The 18,336-nt window shown below is 56.6% G+C and overlaps 1 protein-coding gene across 1 annotated transcript in view; it reads left to right on the forward strand.

Annotated features, from left to right (window-relative positions):
* Window positions 1–10,351, forward strand: part of IGFBP5 (insulin like growth factor binding protein 5) — a 29,730-nt gene extending 19,379 nt beyond the window's left edge. Inside the window, exons 2-4 of the mRNA XM_045032064.1 lie at window positions 3,308–3,531; window positions 3,817–3,936; window positions 4,951–10,351. Coding sequence (XP_044887999.1) covers window positions 3,308–3,531; window positions 3,817–3,936; window positions 4,951–5,082 — 476 coding nt within the window. The 3' untranslated portion in view covers window positions 5,083–10,351. The remainder of the gene's footprint in view (window positions 1–3,307; window positions 3,532–3,816; window positions 3,937–4,950) is intronic.
* Window positions 10,352–18,336: the final 7,985 nt, after the last annotated feature.

Below are 18,336 nucleotides of genomic sequence, written 5' to 3' on the forward strand. Positions count from 1 at the left end.
CTGCCTTCCAGTCTCCCCCCGGTGTTCCGCTGCCCGTCTCTGCCTCGTCCGGTGGCCTGACCCAGGTGAATGAGACTAGCTTCTGCTCTGACGCGAGCTGGGCTAAAAACGACCAGGGCCGTCAATCCCCATTCTTCAGGGCGTACTCCAAACATCGGCTGGGTTTTCGGAAAGAATGTTTCCTTCCGTGGAGCACTACAGCACAATTGGCCAGGGGCATTGTGGGGAGTTTCTTCCTTCCTCTGGCGTATCAGGGCTTGGGCGCTGCCAGAGGTAGGATGCCGCACCAAGCGGATCTGATGTTGCACCTTACCTGCCTTCCCAGGCTGATGTTCTGGGCCCTGTGGGCCCAATCCAGTGCCTGGTGCAGTCAGTGGGGGTGGCTTGAGGTTGAAGGCGGGAGTGTTATGCTGTGGTACATGCTGCTTTTCTGCCCGGCTTTTCCGTTGGCCTGACGAGGGAGGTCACTTTATATAAAGGGGCGTCACTGATTTATGCCCGGAGTGTAGGTATGGTTAATACAGCTTGTAGAGTAGGGTTTTCATTTCCATGATCTGGGGAATGAGAAGACTTCAGTGTAAAACCGCCCCATTTCCTGGTGGAAACCTAAACACCAACACCTAGTGGCTGCTGGCTGGTCATTGTAACTGACGAGACACAGACCAGGCAACTGACCGGCTCCTGATTCCCAACTGGTTCATTCTTCCAGGCGTGATCTTTTCATGTTTTATTTAATCAATACATTTGTTTCCTCCAACAAGCAAAAACACATCATCTGCACCTGAGAAAACCTGAGTGCACAGATAAGCCTTGGGCCTCACAAAATGAGAGAGAGGGAGGATGGCTTGGTGGTTAGGGTGCAGATCTGGGACTTGGAAGACTTTGTGTCAATTTCCTCTTCTGCCAGAGACTTCCTGTGTGAGCGTGGGCAGATTTCGGTGCCTCGGTTCCCCTATCTGTACAATGGGCATAACAACAGTGCCCTGCCTCGCAGGGGTTGTGAGGCGTTAGATGCAGGGATGATGGGAACCCTGTCAGGACTGAAGAAGGTACATCAGGCTCTGTTGAATCCAGCAGGTTTGAGTACGATCCTGAGAGGCTGTAATAGGATTTGCCCAGCAGTGATCAGGTTCATTGCATGGCTTTGGATAACGCATGTGAGTAGCTGCTAGGCTGGGACACTCGACTTTGCCAAATAGCATATTTGGGTTTTCTCAGAGCTGGGAGAGGAAAAGTTCGACTTGGCGTTGATTGAAATTGTGAAGTGGGTGTGGGTGTCGGGGGCCTGGACTGACAGCTGTAGGGACCACAGGGTCTGAGCTGCCACCCTCCAGCACACCAATTCTGAGACCCTCCTGCCCTTGTGAAACCCCCGTGATGATTTTGCAGGGTTTTGCCTTGCGTTAAGTGCGAACTAAAGGCATGTGCTGCCACCTGCTGATCAGCAGGTGAAATGCTTCCTTTCTGTAAGTGCAAGTACCCAGGTCAGTGATTGCTGGCTGGACCGTTATTTATTGCTGTCTGGCTTGACAGACTCCTGAGGGCCTGTGAATGACACTCTGAAATATAACTCCCATTACATTCTACCTCCCTTAAAACTTCCCCTCCTATCCTACATGGTGTTGCAGTGTTGCCGTATGCTGTTAAATATAATGTTCCACCCCAGAGGTGGCTGCATTAGGTCCTGGTGAAAATCCCTTGTTGGCCTTTTCCTAGCCTGCACCTGGGCTAGGTCAGAAAATAATTTTCTTTATGTCGATGGGTGTCTCTGCTTGTCACAGAGTCGTCTTCTGTGGGGCTGGCGTCCCGTCTGCCCCTAGATCATCTGCAGGCTTATTCCTTGCACGAGGATCATCCTTTGCACATGTTGGGTTCATTGTGACCAAATTCGAGTCATATTCTCCCCACCACCACCACCATCATGAGAACATCTGAGTAGGTTGATATTTGTATTCCTGGCTGTGTGAGGCAGAACGATTCTGTTCCATTCTTCCCCCTGTTGTCCCCTGCCCCAGTGTGGTGCATTTGCCATCTCTTTCCGTTGCCTCTGCCAGAGGGGCCTCTACAATAGAACAGGCTCGGTGGGAATATGGCCCAGGGTTCCACTGTCTCTGGAGGGGAGCACTATATTCACATCTAGAACCAGAAATAACCCTCTTTCACTCCAGCGGCTGTATTAAAGGTCACAAGTCAGCTAAGTATAGGCTGTCACCGGCTCACTCCTATATATAAGCACTTGGGAGCCCTGCTGACATCCCAGCTGTTAAAATCATATTGCCTGGGAGCAAAGTGTTCAGAAGGTCTCCCAGCCTATATGGGTAACTACAATGGATGAAACAGCAGTTGACTTAGGCACAGACACACACAGAGCTTGAGGCTGATCATCCCAATAAGAACTCATCCGGAAGGATCCCCCCGCACTGCAGAGACTAGGTATACACTGTTCGGGGATGACTTAGCCACCGCAAACATGCCTCCCCTCTGGTTGGACCATGACACCCATTCTGCACCAGCAATGCTACACTCGAGGTTTTAGGGTGGACCCTGCGTTCAGCTACCTAAAAGGAACCTCCCAGCTCTGCCAAAGCTCCCCAATCCTGATGCAAAGCATCTCCTGCTATTCCCCTCCTGAGCCCTACATCGCCCTGGCAGCTGCCCCCAGACCTGACCTGCTGTCTCGAGCTAAGCCTGCCGAACCCTGTGGTGATTTTGCCCCCGGGGGCAAATGAAAGGCAGCAGGAGAGAAGCAGGCCATCCCTACCACCCTCTCCTCCGCAGTGGGATTGGCCCTCTGAGCCCCACGCCCCAAAGAGACGATGGCTTTTCCGCCCAGCCTGAAGGCTTCTCCCCAGCAAAGCTGAGCCAGTTCAGGCACTGTGTGGAAACCGTTCGTGGCGTGGCTTTGTCCTGCGCGTGCCAGCGTCTGTCTGTGCATGTATGTGACAGGCAGAGCGTGCGCATTCGGTAACGTGCCTGTGACTCTCTTGGGTCGATGTAACAATACACAGCGGCCTGGTGGTCTGTGTCTATAGGGACCACTCCCTGACCCAATGCGACTGAGTCTTGTGAGAGTCACAGGGGGGTGCCCCCATGGGGAATCGCGCCGGAAGGAAGGGTCTCTCCTTTATGGGGAGATGGTGCCCAAAGCGCTGCAGTGGCATGGCTCTCACTGGGTTAGTCCGCCCTCCCCCCGTGCCTGCTGGGAAGGCACCGGGCACTCAGCGAGAGGCGTAGGTAGGGCTGGCCCCTGCAGGTTCCAGGCGCAGCTCACGGAGAAGTCGCTGTGCTTTGTCCCTTCCCCCTCCAGAGCGGGAATCCCGCGAGCACGAGGAGCCGACCACCTCGGAGATGGCGGAGGAGACCTTCTCGCCCAAGGTGTACCGCAAGCACGGGCGCCTCTCCGAGCTCAAGGCCGAGGCTCTGAAGAAGGATCGCAGGAAGAAGCTGACCTCGTCCAAGTTCGTCGGCGGGGCGGAGAACACAGCGCATCCCCGGGTCGCCGTCCCTGAGCTGAGGCAAGAGTTCGAGCTGGTGAGTGCTGGGTTCCCCGCGCCTGCCCCTTTCCTCCCGCCCGCCACCTAGCGCCCCCAGCAGCAGGTGCTGAGAGAAGGGCACGGTTGCCCAGTGGGGGGCCGTATTGCCATGCAGGAGATGAGGCTTTGCCCTGCTCTCTCCTACCCCCGCGCTGGGGAAATCCATCCCTTCCAGGAGCCCAGCGGGTCACTGACTTGTGGGGCGTGCGGGATTCCCGGCTCTTGGTTGGGGAGCGGGCCAGGGCTTGCTGGGCTCTCGCTGATCCTCTCCCTCCTCTGGCAGGGCCCTTGCCGCAGGCAGATGGAGGCCTCGCTGCAGGAAATCAAAACCAGTGAACGAATGATCCCACGAGCCGTTCACCTTCCCAACTGCGACCGGAAGGGATTCTACAAGAGGAAACAGGTGAGCTCCCCCAGGGGAAACCGACATGCCCCCCCCCCACGACAAGGGTCTGATTCTGTCAGGGCCGCTCTCCCCGATAGCTCCGTGTCGACATTAATGATGGCCTCTTACACAGCACTTCCCGTCCTTAGCTCCCAAAGCAGAGCGGGAGCATCGGGCCTCGGTTTCCCCGTCTGTAAAATGAGGATAGAGCGGTGATGTGACCTGCCCAAGGTCACTGACAGAGCCAGGAACAGAACCAACCTAGAGCCCCAGCCCAGCAGCTAGCCACTAGGCGACACTGCTGTCAGGCCACTCGGGCTGCCCTCTTTCAGCTCAGATGTAAAACCGCGACCAGGATTTCCACAAGCCTGGGCGTGGGTTCCAGGGTTCACCAGTCGTGCACAAACTGGGCTGTCCATTTATCGGTTCTCTCCCACGGTGCTGTGTCCTAGACGCGCCCTGCAGGGTTCCTCTGGTCGTGTTAGTGGTGGGCTGTCTTACTGCCCACCCTCCTGGGAGGTCTATCAAGTCAAGTGTCATCAGGCACCCCATGCAGCAGCTAGCAGGAAGCTGCATCTTCCCTGAATCATTTGTTAGCAGTAGCACCTGGAGGCCCTGGTGGGTTGGGGGTCCATTGTGCTAGGCATGCTGCGCACTGAGAGCAAGAGACAGAGCACGTGCTCCACCTGGAGAAGCGAGGCAAAGGGTGGGAGGAAGGAAGGATTCTTGATCCCATTTCACAGAGTGGGAACTGAGGCCCAGAGAGTTGAGCTGACTTGGCCAAGGTCGCACAGAGCCAGGAACCGAACCCTGCTCTCTCCTGAGTCCTGCACAGTGCCTGAGCCATGGGGCTAGCCTGTGGCAAGGTCGCGGACTCATGCCAGGTCGCGCCCCCATTAGACGTGACGGCTGCGTCTCGTTCCCGGCTTGCAGCCACGCGGCACTGAGACCTGGGCACTGCTCCCTGCGCCGTTACTTCCCCGTGACGCGCCTGCCACTGACCTCCCTTTGCGTCTCTCCTCGCCTCCCCAGTGCAAGCCGTCCCGGGGGCGGAAGCGCGGGCTGTGCTGGTGCGTGGACAAGTACGGACTGAAGCTGCCGGGGACCAATTACGTGGCGGGCGACCTGCAGTGTCACAGCTTCGACAGCGGCGTCACCGAGTGAAGGGCCTGCGCCGTCCCCCCGCCCCCTGCCCCCACGCCTCCCCACGCCCCGGGACTCCGAACCCTTTCATCTCATTTCGAAAAACGGAAGAAATTGAGGACCTCGGAATCTGCAGCTCGTCCTCGCCAGCTCGGCGGCGGCGGCGGCGAACGGAGAAGAGGAAAGCAGAAGTCAAACCGGCGCCGCCTTCCCAGTACAGACCGCCCCCAAAACTGCTCTCGACTCCCCATGCAGGGACGCAGCCAGCGCCAACGTAGGCATCGACTTGGGGGCTTTTCTATTGTGGGTTTGGTTTGGTTTGTTGATATTGGCGGGGGGGGGTGTCTTTTTTTGTTTGTTTTGGTTTTTAGACTAGCCAGCAACTTTCTAAACGGTCTCCAGCGAAACCAGACAAAGCCCCACGATGAGGCGCATGTCCGCCGCTCAGCCCTTGCGTTTGAGTGGTTTGTTTGGCACTGCCAGAGCGAATGTTGACCCTCCACTGGCGCTAGAAGTCCTTTGATTGATATCTCTAGAGAGAGAGATGCACAGCTTTCTGGGCAGTCGGGGTCTAGAACATTGTTGGAAATGGGTTTGCGTTTCTTTAGTCAGGGGATAACAGCTCCTGCCGGCAAAAAATAGTGGTGGCTCCTTTAAAAAAAGCAGCCAAAAGATAACCAGTCACCTTTGGTCTGACCCAGTCTGGCCGTTCTTATGTCCTGTAGACATGAATGGGCCTTTCCCCAGGCTTAAAATCCTGCACAAGGTCAAGTGTTTGGAAAATCAGCGCCCAAATTCAGGCAGAAGGGCCCCCCACCCACCCACCCAATCCTGCAAACAATTTAGCATGTGTATAACTCTACTCATGGATGCAGTCCCACAGGCAGCTGTGCTTAAATGACTGTGGGATCGGGCTCAAAAATCTTTACCACCCTCTGCCAGGATGGGAAAACCGAATGCTATTGTCCTTGCCCATCAGAAGAATCGTTTGCCCAAATGCAAACCTCTCTCTTCTTCTATTGCAATGGTGAGATACAAACGTCAAGTCTCTCCCCCTGCAAGGAGCTCCAGAGACGCCTAGGCCCCGGCAGAGCTTATTGTGGGATCAGTGCCGTAACTTGGCCAGGACTGTTTGGCCAGCGCGTCAGCTGTCGTGACTCACACCACGGAAGCCACTGATCTGACCAACTCAAGCGGCATCTTCAGGCGTGGCCAGATCGCTGCAGCCTTTTGGACTTGTGTATTTTTTAACTCTTGGGACCGTTTTTTCCCCCCCTACTTTCACCACGACAAGGGTCTTTGTTAAGGTCGCTCCCAACGAGACTCCGCAGCAAAGAGGACGGGGCGTTTGGCTGACTCCCTGCTTTGGCGAACTACCGGTGCTCAAGCTGTCGCTATCCATTGCTATGTCGCCGACTGTGCGGACGCGCCCACCGAAAGAGCTAGGCCCCACCCCATCCTGGCAGAGGCTACGACTGGCTCAGGCGGCGTGCTAATTAGAGATACGAAGAGCGAGATGGTTTCTTCCCTGTGCCAGCCGGGACGGGCCTTGCTGTGGGCTGATCCTCAGGAAAGCCAGCGTGACACCCACAACACACTAGCGCAGATCAAAGGGAACCAAGGAATCTCCCCGAGCTAGACTGGCTACTGCGTGACCAGAACTTGTGGGGTTTCTTCCTCGACCTTCCCAGAGGAGCATGAGCCTGGCATTGCGGGGGCTGGGCAGTGCCTCCCTCCCCCGCCAGGCTTTGGGCAGTGGTGGGGGGAGTGGTTGCCCTGCCGGTTTTGCTGAGCGGAGCAGAGGGTTTTGCCCCGGGGGAGACTGGCAGGGAGTCTGTGTGTGTCAGTGCCCCCTGTCCGTGCTGTGACGCCGTGCTCCCAACACCAGAGCATGCCGTGCTCACGGAGCCTGATTCTCAGTTCCCCAGGCACGTGCTCGGGGCAGAGGGTGCCTTGTATTCTGGGGCGGGGCAGCCCCCAGGGTCAGGTAGGGCAGCCTCAGGGCTGCTCTGGCTTACGCTCTGGCCCCAGTGCCGTGTGCTCTGGCCACCCTTCCTCCCGCGGCCAGCTGGAGACGCAGCGCCTAGCATTGTGCAGAGGGGCCGCAGTGTAACTGGGAACCAGGCCCAGGTGAGGGAAGCAGAGACTTAGGCTGAGAAACTGGCAGTGATTGGAGAGCGGAAACCACCCCGAATGCCTTTCTCCTGTCACCAGGTGGCGCCATTTCCCAGGGCAAGGCTGGCTGCGCCGGTCCGTGGGTCTCCGTCCGGTGGGATCTCGCCGGATCAGATGTGTCCCCTCTCTGCCCACCCACACCTGGTTCTCAGGACGGTCCATGGACTCCCCTCACCCCCCCACCCCACACACACACCAGCCCTAGCTCTAGTGCAGGGAGGTGCAGAAAGCTCACGACACTTTTCCCTCGCCCTGCTCGCGTCTACCAGGCTGCCAGCCAGACGCGTGCGGGGGACACAGGGCCACCCCCAGGGTACTCAGTGGAGTTACAGGAGGCAGGGATTTATTCCACGCATGGCCACGGATAGCGCAGCCATTGGGACCCACTCCCACCCCATGAGGCATCAAAGCCAGGCCACCCAGCAGCCCTGGGCATCTCTCCAGCTTGTCCTGGAAGCTCTGGGCTACTTGAAGGGACAGATGAGCACATGCTGTTATGGCCGAGTCCAGCCGGGGAGCCCGAACAGGTCAGCGTTTCAAGGCGTTTGGCGTTGGTGGGCTGGGTCAGTCCATTGGAAAGGGAAAGAAGAGGGGAGGTTTGCCAAAGTCACACTTATAGCCTGGTCCGGCTCTGCTCCCCGCCCCCAGGAGCAGACCCGGGGTGATCCCAGCTTGCTCCGGAGGTCACTGTGTGCATTATAGGCGAGCCACAGCCTTGGAGAATGGGGGAGCTGGCAGAGAAGAGCACAGGGGCCATGTGCACCCCGAAGAGGGACGGACTGGACCAGCAAAGCTCTCGCATGGGGAGGCAGCGCCCCCATCACCCTGGCTTGGCCAGTCCCTCTGCCACGCGCCCTCCCCAAGTGACCCCCAAGTCCTGACTCTTTTAGGCCAGTACCCACCTTCCTCCCTTCTCGCCCTTGCTTGTTCGTTTGTCTTGCTGCGGGTTCAGTCCCCGAAACTTGAAAGCTACGAAAGCCTGTTCGGGCAGGGCCGGGCTGGGGTCTCGCCGTGTCTGCACTCGGCTAGGGATGGCGGCTACTGGCTGTGGGGGCGGGGGTGTCACCTCCCAACTGTTCCTTATAGCTCGCACCCTGAGACCCTTTATTGATGGGGCAAAGGTGAGTCTAAATGTGGCTCTCGGCTACCCCAGGGTCGAGCCCCAGGCCATTGCAGTCAGTAGCACGGATCCCTTTGCTTTTACTGGGGGGAGAACTTGGTCCTCACTTCTGGGCTCTCGGCGGCGTTTACAGTGGGGGGGTGAGAAAAGGACTGTCTCTGTGGCTCCGGTGGGGTCCCCCCACTGTACACACCCTGGGGGAAGGAGGGGGAAGGAGCGAAATGCTGGGCCTGGGTCAGCAGCCTAGGAAAAGCCCTGGCTCGCCAAGCTAAAGGCCGGGTGGCCGCAAGACGACTCTCAGCTGAGCGTTGCCCCCTGTCCCATTGGCTGCTGCCCCAACCCTGAATGGCAGCCCCCCCCTCCTTTGTACTGGGCGGCCACGGCAGTTCTGGTGGGAGGAACAACCCCGGGCCACCGTTTGCGTGTTCCCCCAGCCTGAGTGGCTCTGGGGGTTGGCGCTAACTGGGGGTGCTACAGCTGGCCGAAAGCTAGTACTCTTCTGCCTCAGTTTCCCCCCCCGCCTGCTGAAGTGATCCCGTGTGTCTGTGAGTTCAGCCCTGGCGGGAGGCACAGCCAGCCATTGCCCCATGTTACGGCTGCCAGTGGCATCCCAGCGCCCTCCCCCCGCCCCCAAGGCATTAAAGCTGCCCATCAGCCTGCATTCTGCGACCTGCCGTCACTCAGTGAGGGCCTGGAAAGGGGATTGAGGCTGGAGCAGATTGAGGCTTTCCCAAGGCCGCCTGGGACCCCAGCAAGCACACAGTGACTGGGGTGGGGCGGTGCAATCCCCCCCCACTAGGGATCAGCGCAGGGATCCCTTCCCCCACAACGAGAGCCTGAGTGGGCCAGCCCAGGGACCGGGAACCCAGTGGAGACACAGCCCCTCAGGTGCTTCGCCCCCACGGAGCTGTGGGTCTCTGCCATCATTGCTCACAGCCGCATGGTCCCTTTTGGAGGAGCCCGGGGCTGAGCCCGGAGAGAGGAGGACGCCCAGCTGCACAGAAGGGCTGTCAATACTCCCCAGGGCCGGGACTGTTTCAAAACTGCACTAAGATTTGCTAAGCGGGATCGCGCCATGTCCCGGGAAATGGTGACCCTGCCCCAGGAAAGGAGTTTGCTTTGGGGGAGCGGTTTGGGGTGTTTTTTAATGGTGGATCGCGCAGACGGGAAGACTCCCGCCAGTAACGGCTTAATCCCCAGGGGGCTCTGAGGCACATTTCACCTTTCAAGTTTCTTCTAGCCTAAGTCTGTGCCAATGAAACAAGTGGGGGGGTGGGGAGGAAGGGGATCTAATAGGGTTCAGATTGAAAGCAAGGCAAGGGCATGGTGGTGAGCGGGGTTATTCCACCTCTGGGCTGCAGCAGGCAGGCAGTCTTACTTTAAAACCACTAGTACAAGAGCATTTTGCACTATTTTCCACTCTCTCTTTCGGTTGTTTTTTCCCTAATGGAGTGTGTCTATTTAAACAAGCAACAATTCCCCCTGACTCCAGCCCTCCCCGTACCAGCACCTTGGCTCGTCGTCCAGTGCACTGCACTGCCTCTGGCCCCCCTCGCCACGCCGGCCTTGATACGGCCCGTCCACAATGCAGTTATCTACCATTATAGTACAGTTGTTAACACACCAGATTCCGAGATTCCTGCCTGGTTTTTAATCTTTAAGCAATACTCACTACACATTTTACGGTAGCTTTTTATAGCTTTACATACATACAGTAGCTCTGTTTTGTTTTTGTTTTTGTTATTGTTTTTCCAGTAAAAAAGACATATAGATAATCGTACTGGTGGGGAAAAAAAAAAAAGCAGTTTGTGAAAAACTGACAACGGATGAGGAGCTTAATGCTCTGTTTTGTACTTTTAAAAAACAAATCTCACGTTTTATTAAAAAGTGAAGATTGCTGTATACTATTTATTCAACGTATAATTTATGTTACTCTTTGATCTTTGTCTTTTCTCATGGCAAAGCATTTATTTAATAAAGTTATGCATTCAGTTAGCGCGGGACTACGCCCTGGTGGATATCTGCATCTGGGAGGGAGGGATGAGCATGAACAGCGCATGCTACAATGTCTTGGAAGCAGCGTCACTATGGTAAAGGATGAGAGGAGCTTATAATGCTCCACGCTTCAGGCTTTAGCCATTCTAACTATTTAAGGGGTTAGGCCAGGCCATTCCTCCCATAGTTGCAGGGGTTCCTGCGTCTTCCTCTGAAGCTTTTGTTAGTGGCTGCTGTCAAAGACAGGACACGGGGCTCCATGCTAGCAATTCCTGTGACACCGCTGGACGTTGCTAAAAGCTCTCACAAGGCTGATTCCTGGTTAGTTTGGAAACTGGTCCATTTCCCGATGAGCGGAAGGCCGTCCTGCTGGGGAGAATGGGCTGGCTGCTTACTAGAGCGAGCGCACATCCAAAACCCACGTGCCTCTCTCCCTGGACGATAGCCCTTGCAGTCTGTGGCAGTGTTTTAGCAGATGCAAAAGCCTTTCACTAGAGGGCAGCACCGCTCCCTCATACCCCACATGTGACCAGGGCACGATTCCTGACTCTCCTGCCTCTTGCTGGGCGCCTCCCACAGGCCAAAATGTTCCAACTTAGGGTCCTCACGTTAGGCATCCAAGTGGAAAGCCGGCTGCTGCGTTAGGTGCCTAACTTTAAGCATTCAAATTTGACCTTTGGTGGCTCTGTGCCCTACCTTCCCCATTTGTAAAGTAGGCAGGAAATATTGAGGGGGCAGGTGGGGAGGGGCTTTTCATTCATGGCTATGCCACGTTGGGCCCTTAGGCAGCGCTTCATAACAATCTCCGCACATCCTGATAAGGCCCCCTGAGCTGTTATATCTCCACAGCCCTTCACAGACTGCAACGACCAAATCACGCGCCCCAGTTTCCCAAAGGAGAAACTCAGGCACAGAGTGGCCAACAGAGCTAGCCAAAGTCAGTGTCAGGGCTTAGATCAGAGCCCAGGGGTTCTGTGCCTGTGGCTGAGGCCAAGGGAACTGATGGGAGTGCAGGATTGTTCTCCAGTGCTTGGGCCAGGCTAGTTTTAAATTACTCCTGTGAGGCGGCTGAGAGGAGAGACGCCTTATCCTAACGGGATGAAAACCATGGCAGCGTATCAGGCCAGTGTCACCAGAGGTCAATGGGTCTGGCCACACAAGGCCTTGTGTTTCCCACACAGGAAACGCTGCCAGGCGCTAACAATCAAGCCCAAGCCGGGTGCACAGAGGTGCGCTGGCAGTCCGCGCAGCACGGGGAATAGAACTCACGGACTCGTGTGCCAAAAACACAGTGAGCGCCTGGGGTGTCGCACGTGCTAATGAAGCAGCTGCACCACACTGTCCCTGTTAGAGCAGCACGGCCTACAGAGCGTGAGGCAAGACTGTGCCTTAGCTACGTGAGTTAGGCAGAGTTTTGTGGGGTCACATGCCCCCCCGCAGCCCCAGCCCAACACCCTGAGGCAAGCCACTAACTGCACACATGCAGCCATGGGAACGCTGCCTCATGGGCTACAGGAGCAGCACATCCTGCCATGGTTTGCAGATGCAGTCTGGCTCAGGGAGGATGCCCAAGCAAGAGCATATTCTAGATCCAAAAGGGTGAAGCCTCATTGAAAGTGCCATTAAAAACAGACTAAGTCACACTGCACACATCCAGGGAATAATCTCGCCTTTCCAAGGACCCAGTTGCTGTGAAGAAGGTCTGGTCTTTACACAGCTTTTGGGAGGGGGGTGTGGGCTGCCAACCATATTTATGGCCCTCCAGCTGTACCGCCCGTGGGCGTCAAATGGCACCACCTGTTCATGCTGTGTGATCGCTGTATGGGCCTCACCTTGCTTGGGCTGCAGGACGCCGCCCTTCCAGCAGCCACACCTGAACAGACAAGACCAAGACATGGCCAGACACAAAGCCCAAACAGCAGGCCCAAGTTTTCAGTTTCCCCAGGATGCGGCTGGGAGGCTGCAGTACTGACTCTCTGCCACCGGGTGGTGGTGGTGTGTCACTGTCACTCCGCTGCAGGGCCAGGCGCATGGACACTGGTCCCAAGGTGGCATTGAGCAGTGACCAGACCCCGCTGGCTCCCCTGCAGCCCACACAGAACCCCCCCCCACACACACCACCACCCAGCAGGATGCATCCCCCCCCCCTTCCCCGGGCAGGGTGGTGCCCCTTGGTGCAGCAGGATGGAGGGGATCTGCACCTGACTTTGTCTCTCCCTCTCCCTTGGGCTTCGGGGATGAGGCCATCTCTTGGGGTTGACCAGCACACACATTCCCCTGCACCTTTGGCTTGCTCCGGCCCAGGCCTCATCAGACCTCCAGCAGTGCCTCTCGCTCGCTCGCTCACTCACACACGTATCCCTCCTTTGTTTAGGAAACGCCATCATGCAGGCAGCCCAGAGGAGCCAATGTGCAATGGCCCATACAGGGAGCAGGGGCGGCTGTGCCCAGCATCTCCCCACCACGGCCCCTGGCAACCAGAGCCAGCTGGGCTATTAACACATTAGGGGTCAGGGACTGATGCAGCTGCAGAGGGCAGAGAAAGGCTGAGGTTGCTGCTCAGCGCCAGCTTAGATCCTTTTTCCTCAGGTCTGGGTGGGCGCGCGTTTCCCATGCCCGCCGCCCCCGGTTATTGGGCCAGGCTGTATTTTCATTTGTAAATGCACTACAGAGCGCTGATACATACATGCACGAGTGTGTGTACACGCACGTGTATGTGTGCACACGTGTGCCAGTCAGGGCCGGTGCAACCATTTAGGTAACCTAGGCGGTCGCCTAGGGCACTAGGATTTTGGGGGGGCGGAGGGGGGCGGCATTTTCTTCGGCAGCGACCGCAGCGGCCAGATCTTTGGCTGCCCCGGTCGCCGCCGGCATTTAGGCAGAGGGAGCTGGGAAGGGGAGCGCGGGGAGGGCTGCCTGCAGCAAGTAAGGCAGGGGAGTGGCGGCACGTGGGGAACTCCCCACTCCAGCTCACCCCTGCCCCACCTCCTCCCCGAGCACACCGTGGCTGCTTCACTTCTCCCGCCTCCCAGGCTTGTGGCGCCTAAGCTGATTGGTGCCACAGGGTGTGGGGGGGGAGCTGCCGTGGGGGGGGAGGTGCCTCAGGGCGGAGGGGGGGGAGCTGCCGTGGGGGGGGGGCGGTGCCTCAGGGCAGAGGGGGGGAGCTGCCGCAGGGGAGGGGGGCGCCTCAGGGCAGGGGCTCAGGGACGGGGGAGGGCGCAAGGTGGACGTTTCGCCTAGGGCGCGACACATCCTTGCACCGGCCCTGGTGCGTGCGTGCGTGCGTGCATTTATGTGTGCAGTGTCACCAGCCCTGAGCATGCAAAACGTGAGCGTCAGGACTCCCCCAAATCATGAGATTTTTTCACTCGCACGGATCTTTGACACCTTCTCATTCCTTCATCTTGTGGGGCAGCCACTGCCCCCTAGCCCCGTGGTGGGGGGGTGAGGGAGGCTGCCCTGCCAGCCATTGCTGTACCCATTCCTAGCAATTGCCCCACTGGCCCTCTCCCACAGTCTCCTGCCCACTAGCTTCACTCCCCCCCACACCCCCTGTATAACCCTCCCTTTTCCTTCCCAGCCTTCTACCCATCACATTCTCCCTCAGTGGCACCATTTCAAGATATTTTGGGGGGAAGGGGGGTTTCCAGTTCCTACCCCCTTCATGGTAGGGACCCTGTTCTGGTCCCTGCACATTGCCCCTCCTCGGATCTGTGCCAGGAGTCGAATTCTGGCTGGATTTCCCGGCTCTCTGGGCGCCAGGTCCCAGCATTGTTTGGCCCGGCTGCACATTTCAGAGGCATTGGGACCAGCCAGCTGGTGCGACGCGCGGGACCACGCCGGTAGCAGCTATACTGATTTAGTGCAGGACCCCTGTTTAAACATGGGCGGGCCACAGCCCCCTGGCTGGCTCTGTGACCTATGGAACTTTGCACAAGGGTGAAAATCTTGGGGGAGCGTTCATCCCCCACCCACTAATTGGTGCCACTGGCGCCATCTCTGCCCCCCCCACACACATACTATCCCCTGCACACCCTCAGTCGGCCTGCCTCCTGCCCCCCCCCCCCCCCACCTTCCCTGTCCTGCTCCCAACCACCACCTTCAGCCCCCCGAACCTGCTGGCCGACAGGCTCACTCCCTGCCTCTTTATATTCCCCTGGCCTCTGCCTGCCCTTCACAGGGAGCCACTATTTTCCTTCAGGGCAGGCCAGCTTCAGCCTCCTGGGAAACAAGGGGAGCCAGTGGCCATCTTTGCTTAAGGCAGGCTGGCTGTCACTTGCAAAGGCTGTAGGGAAATGGGAGAGGGCAGCCATTTTGAATACGGGCCAAACGGGACCGAACTCAGAACAGGGGCAGTGGAGCCTTCCCAAAAGTGGCGGGGGGAGCTGGGGGCCCCCACAGGGTTGCCAGGTGTCCGGTTTTGAATGGAAACAGCCGGTCGAAAAGGGACCCTGAGCGAGTGAGGATGGTGGAGCGGGAGCGACGCAGGGAGGGCGGATGGAGTGAGTGGGGGGGGGGCCTCGGAGAAGCGGCGGGGCAGGGGTGTTCAGTTTTGTGCAATTAGCGTGTCGACAACCCCCACCCCACCGCTTCCGCCCGAGGCCCCGCCCGCCTCTTCCACCAAGCCAGGAGCTGGAGCCATGGAGCCTCCACCTGCCTGGGGTGGGGAGGCCGAGAGCAGCCCAGGGCAGGAGGGTCAGCGGTGCCCCAGAGCTGCCTGGGCTCCCTGGCCAGGCTCCAGCTGCCAGCCTGGCTGGGGGGGGGCAGGGCCTTGGGGTGGAGAGGAGGGGTGGGGGCCCCATGGCGAAAAGTCGGTGGGCCCCCATTCCGGCATAGGGCGACCAGACAGCAAGTGTGAAAAATCGGGCCGGGGGGGGATGGGGGTAATAGGCACCTACAGAAGAAAATGCCCCAAATATCAGGACTGTCCCTATAAAATAGGGACATCTGGTCACCCCATTCCGGCGCCCCTGACTCAGAAACGCCTGAGAAGCCAAATAGCGCGGGACAGGTGAGCAAGGGCTCAAGGTGGAAGTTTCGCCTAGGGCGCGAAACATCCTTGCACCAGCCCTGCGGTCCACTGCTCACAGCCTCCTTCCACCTGAGCAGGGGTGACCCCCCCGCCCCTTCGTTCCTCATCTTCCTCTCAAAAGTGTTGCAAAGCACCATTAGTGCTAGGCCCATATACTGTGAGATCCTCGGGCAAAAGGCTGTGCTGCTAATAAGCGCAAATTAATTAAAAAGAAACCATGTCCGTTGCGAAGATGTGTCTTCTCTGGCTCTGACTCTACACGCTCAGCAGTTGGGGGTCCTGGCTGTTTATTTGCCAGTTTCACAATAATACAAGGAGATAATGTATTTGTATTAACACACACACACACACACAAAACCGTCACCCATCACTGAGCTGCACCCAGCTCTGATGTGGAACACAGCAGCTGTACGTGCATGCGCGCGCACACACACACACACTCTCGCTCGTGCGCATGCTCTCTCTCTCTCTCACACAAACGCTGCCTGAGCTGGAAATGAGTGGGTCACCTACACTCACCTGCTTTGCCAATCAGCAGAGATTTGGGAGTGGGAATAAACTGTCTCTGACCCTCATCTAGCGCCTATCCCCGCCTCGCCTGGCACACACTGTGAAAACTCAGGCCGCACACAGAATCATAGGACTGGAAAGGCTCTCACAAGGTAACCTAGTCCAGTCCCCCACGCAAGGCAGGACTAAATACTGTAATAACTAGCTCGGGGGTCAGCAACCTTTCAGAAGTGCTGTGCCAAGTCTTCATTTATTCACTCTAATTTAAGGTTTCGCGTGCCAGTCATACATTAATGTTTTTAGACGGTCTCTTTCTATAACTCTATAATATATAACTGAACTATTGTATGTAAAGTAAATAAGGTTTATAAAATGTTTAAGAAGCTTCATTTAAAATTAAATTAAAATGCAGAGCCCCCTGGACCGGTGGCCAGGACCTGGGCAGTGTGAGTGCCACTGAAAATCAGCTTGCGTGCCGGCTTTGGCACACGTGCCATAGGTTGCCTACCCCTGAACTAGATGGTTCCTGACATGGCCTGGTGCTATCTGGCAAATCACTGTTAAACCGGGACTGTTTGTTATTTCAGAGTGTCGGTGTCTGCTTTGTTCTATAAACTCTCCAGTACAATGCATTGGTTTAGGGCAGTGGTTCTCAACCTGCGGCCCGTGGGCCACTTGCAGACCAATCAGCACACAGCTGTGGCCCATGTGACAGCCTCAGGGTCATGCACATAGAATTAGATGTGGCCCACAGTGGTAAATAGGTTGAGAACCACTGGTTTAGGGTCTGCATCACAGACCCTGCAATTGGCCAGCTACAATGAGGCTACCCACCCGCTCCTTACTTAGCTGCACCGAGCTACTGCTACTGTACTCATAAGACAGAGGCTTGGTTTAAAGTTTGATCCCTGCTGACGACTCTGGTGTGGGCCTGGATGGTCACGGTGTCTTATGTAAGCAGAACTCGGGTGCTCTGCAAATAATATGTACTGGCCCTCATCCTGAGGTGCTGCGCACCCAAAACTCCCTTTGACATCAAAGACAATTAATAACCAAAGAGAGAGTTCCTGGGGCAAGAGAGCCTCTCTTTTAAGCAAGGTCGCTCCTTTAAAACAGCAGAGGACAGGGCAGCTTCCATTTCTAATTATATGGGACACATTTAGGCCTCCACGAATGGCAGCGGCGAGCCCACTGATGTTCAACGGGCGGCTGGCACCTAGCAATCCAGGGGAGCACGGGGCCTTCACGGAGCAAACAAACTTTTTGCCGGTATCACTATTATTTGTTCTGGTTGTCACATTCCGCATCATTCATTGGACAATGTGCCCCTGGCCAGCACAGTGACGGACAGCCAATATCCTGTAATACGCAGCGGTGTTGTAGCCATGTTATTCCAGATATTGGAGAGACAAGGTGGGTGATGTAATATCCTTTATCGGACCAACTTTCACTGGTAAGAGAGACAAGCTTCTGAGCTTACCCAGAGCTCTTCTTCAGGCCTGTAATATCCTTGGGGAATTACGATCAACTTTACTGAATTAAGCTAAACCTTATTGAATTAGGGTTAATACCTGGCGGGGGGAGGGGGTTGCATTAAAAATGCAATTGGGTATGTGTTATTGTGGTCTTGTATGTACTTCCTCTACTAGGGAGGGGGAATACTAACGTAGTTCCGTTACCAACCCTTTGAACCCAACCCCCCGGAGAGGTGCATACGCTAGTTCAGACTGGATTCACCAGGGACCAACAGACAAAGGGCTTGGCTACACTTGAGAGTTGCAGCGCTGGGAGTTACAGCGCTGGTTGTACAGCTGTGTAGGGAAAGCGCTGGTGTGTGGCCACACTCACAGCTACCAGCACTGCAGTGTGGCCACATTTGCAGCATTTGCAGCGCTGTGGGGAGTGATGCATTATGGGCAGCTATCCCAGCATTCAAGTGGCAGCAACGTGCTTTTCAAAAGAGGGGGTGGGGTGTAGTGTGACAGGGAGCGGGGGGGGAGAGAGAGAGAGTGGATTTTTGGAGCCGACACTGTGTATCAGCTCCCTGCCTTGCAAAATCTGAAAATTTTCCCGACCCCTTACTCTTAACTGCAAACAGCCTGCAGACCAGATAAGCATCTGTTTCTCTCATCAAGCAAACACTCATCCCCCTGCCTGCCTCATTCACAGGGGTTATCTCATTTACAGATTGATCACAGCAAACAGGAGCTGTGTTTGTTTTTTAGATAAGCAGCTCCCGGAGCCCCAGAGCCCTGAGTTCACAACAAAACAAAGAGAGGCTGCATAACAAAACAAAGAGAGTAATTTAGTTAAAAGCATTCTGGGATATCTCCTAATACCCTGGAGGCCAATAACAGTGCTGGTGTGTGGCCACACCCGACGAGCAGCGCTGCATCACCAGCGCTGCACTCATTACACCCCAAGCAGACCAGGTGTACAGCCA

Source organism: Mauremys mutica, chromosome 10 (assembly GCF_020497125.1).
Source record: "Mauremys mutica isolate MM-2020 ecotype Southern chromosome 10, ASM2049712v1, whole genome shotgun sequence".
NCBI classification, from domain to species: domain Eukaryota; kingdom Metazoa; phylum Chordata; order Testudines; family Geoemydidae; genus Mauremys; species Mauremys mutica.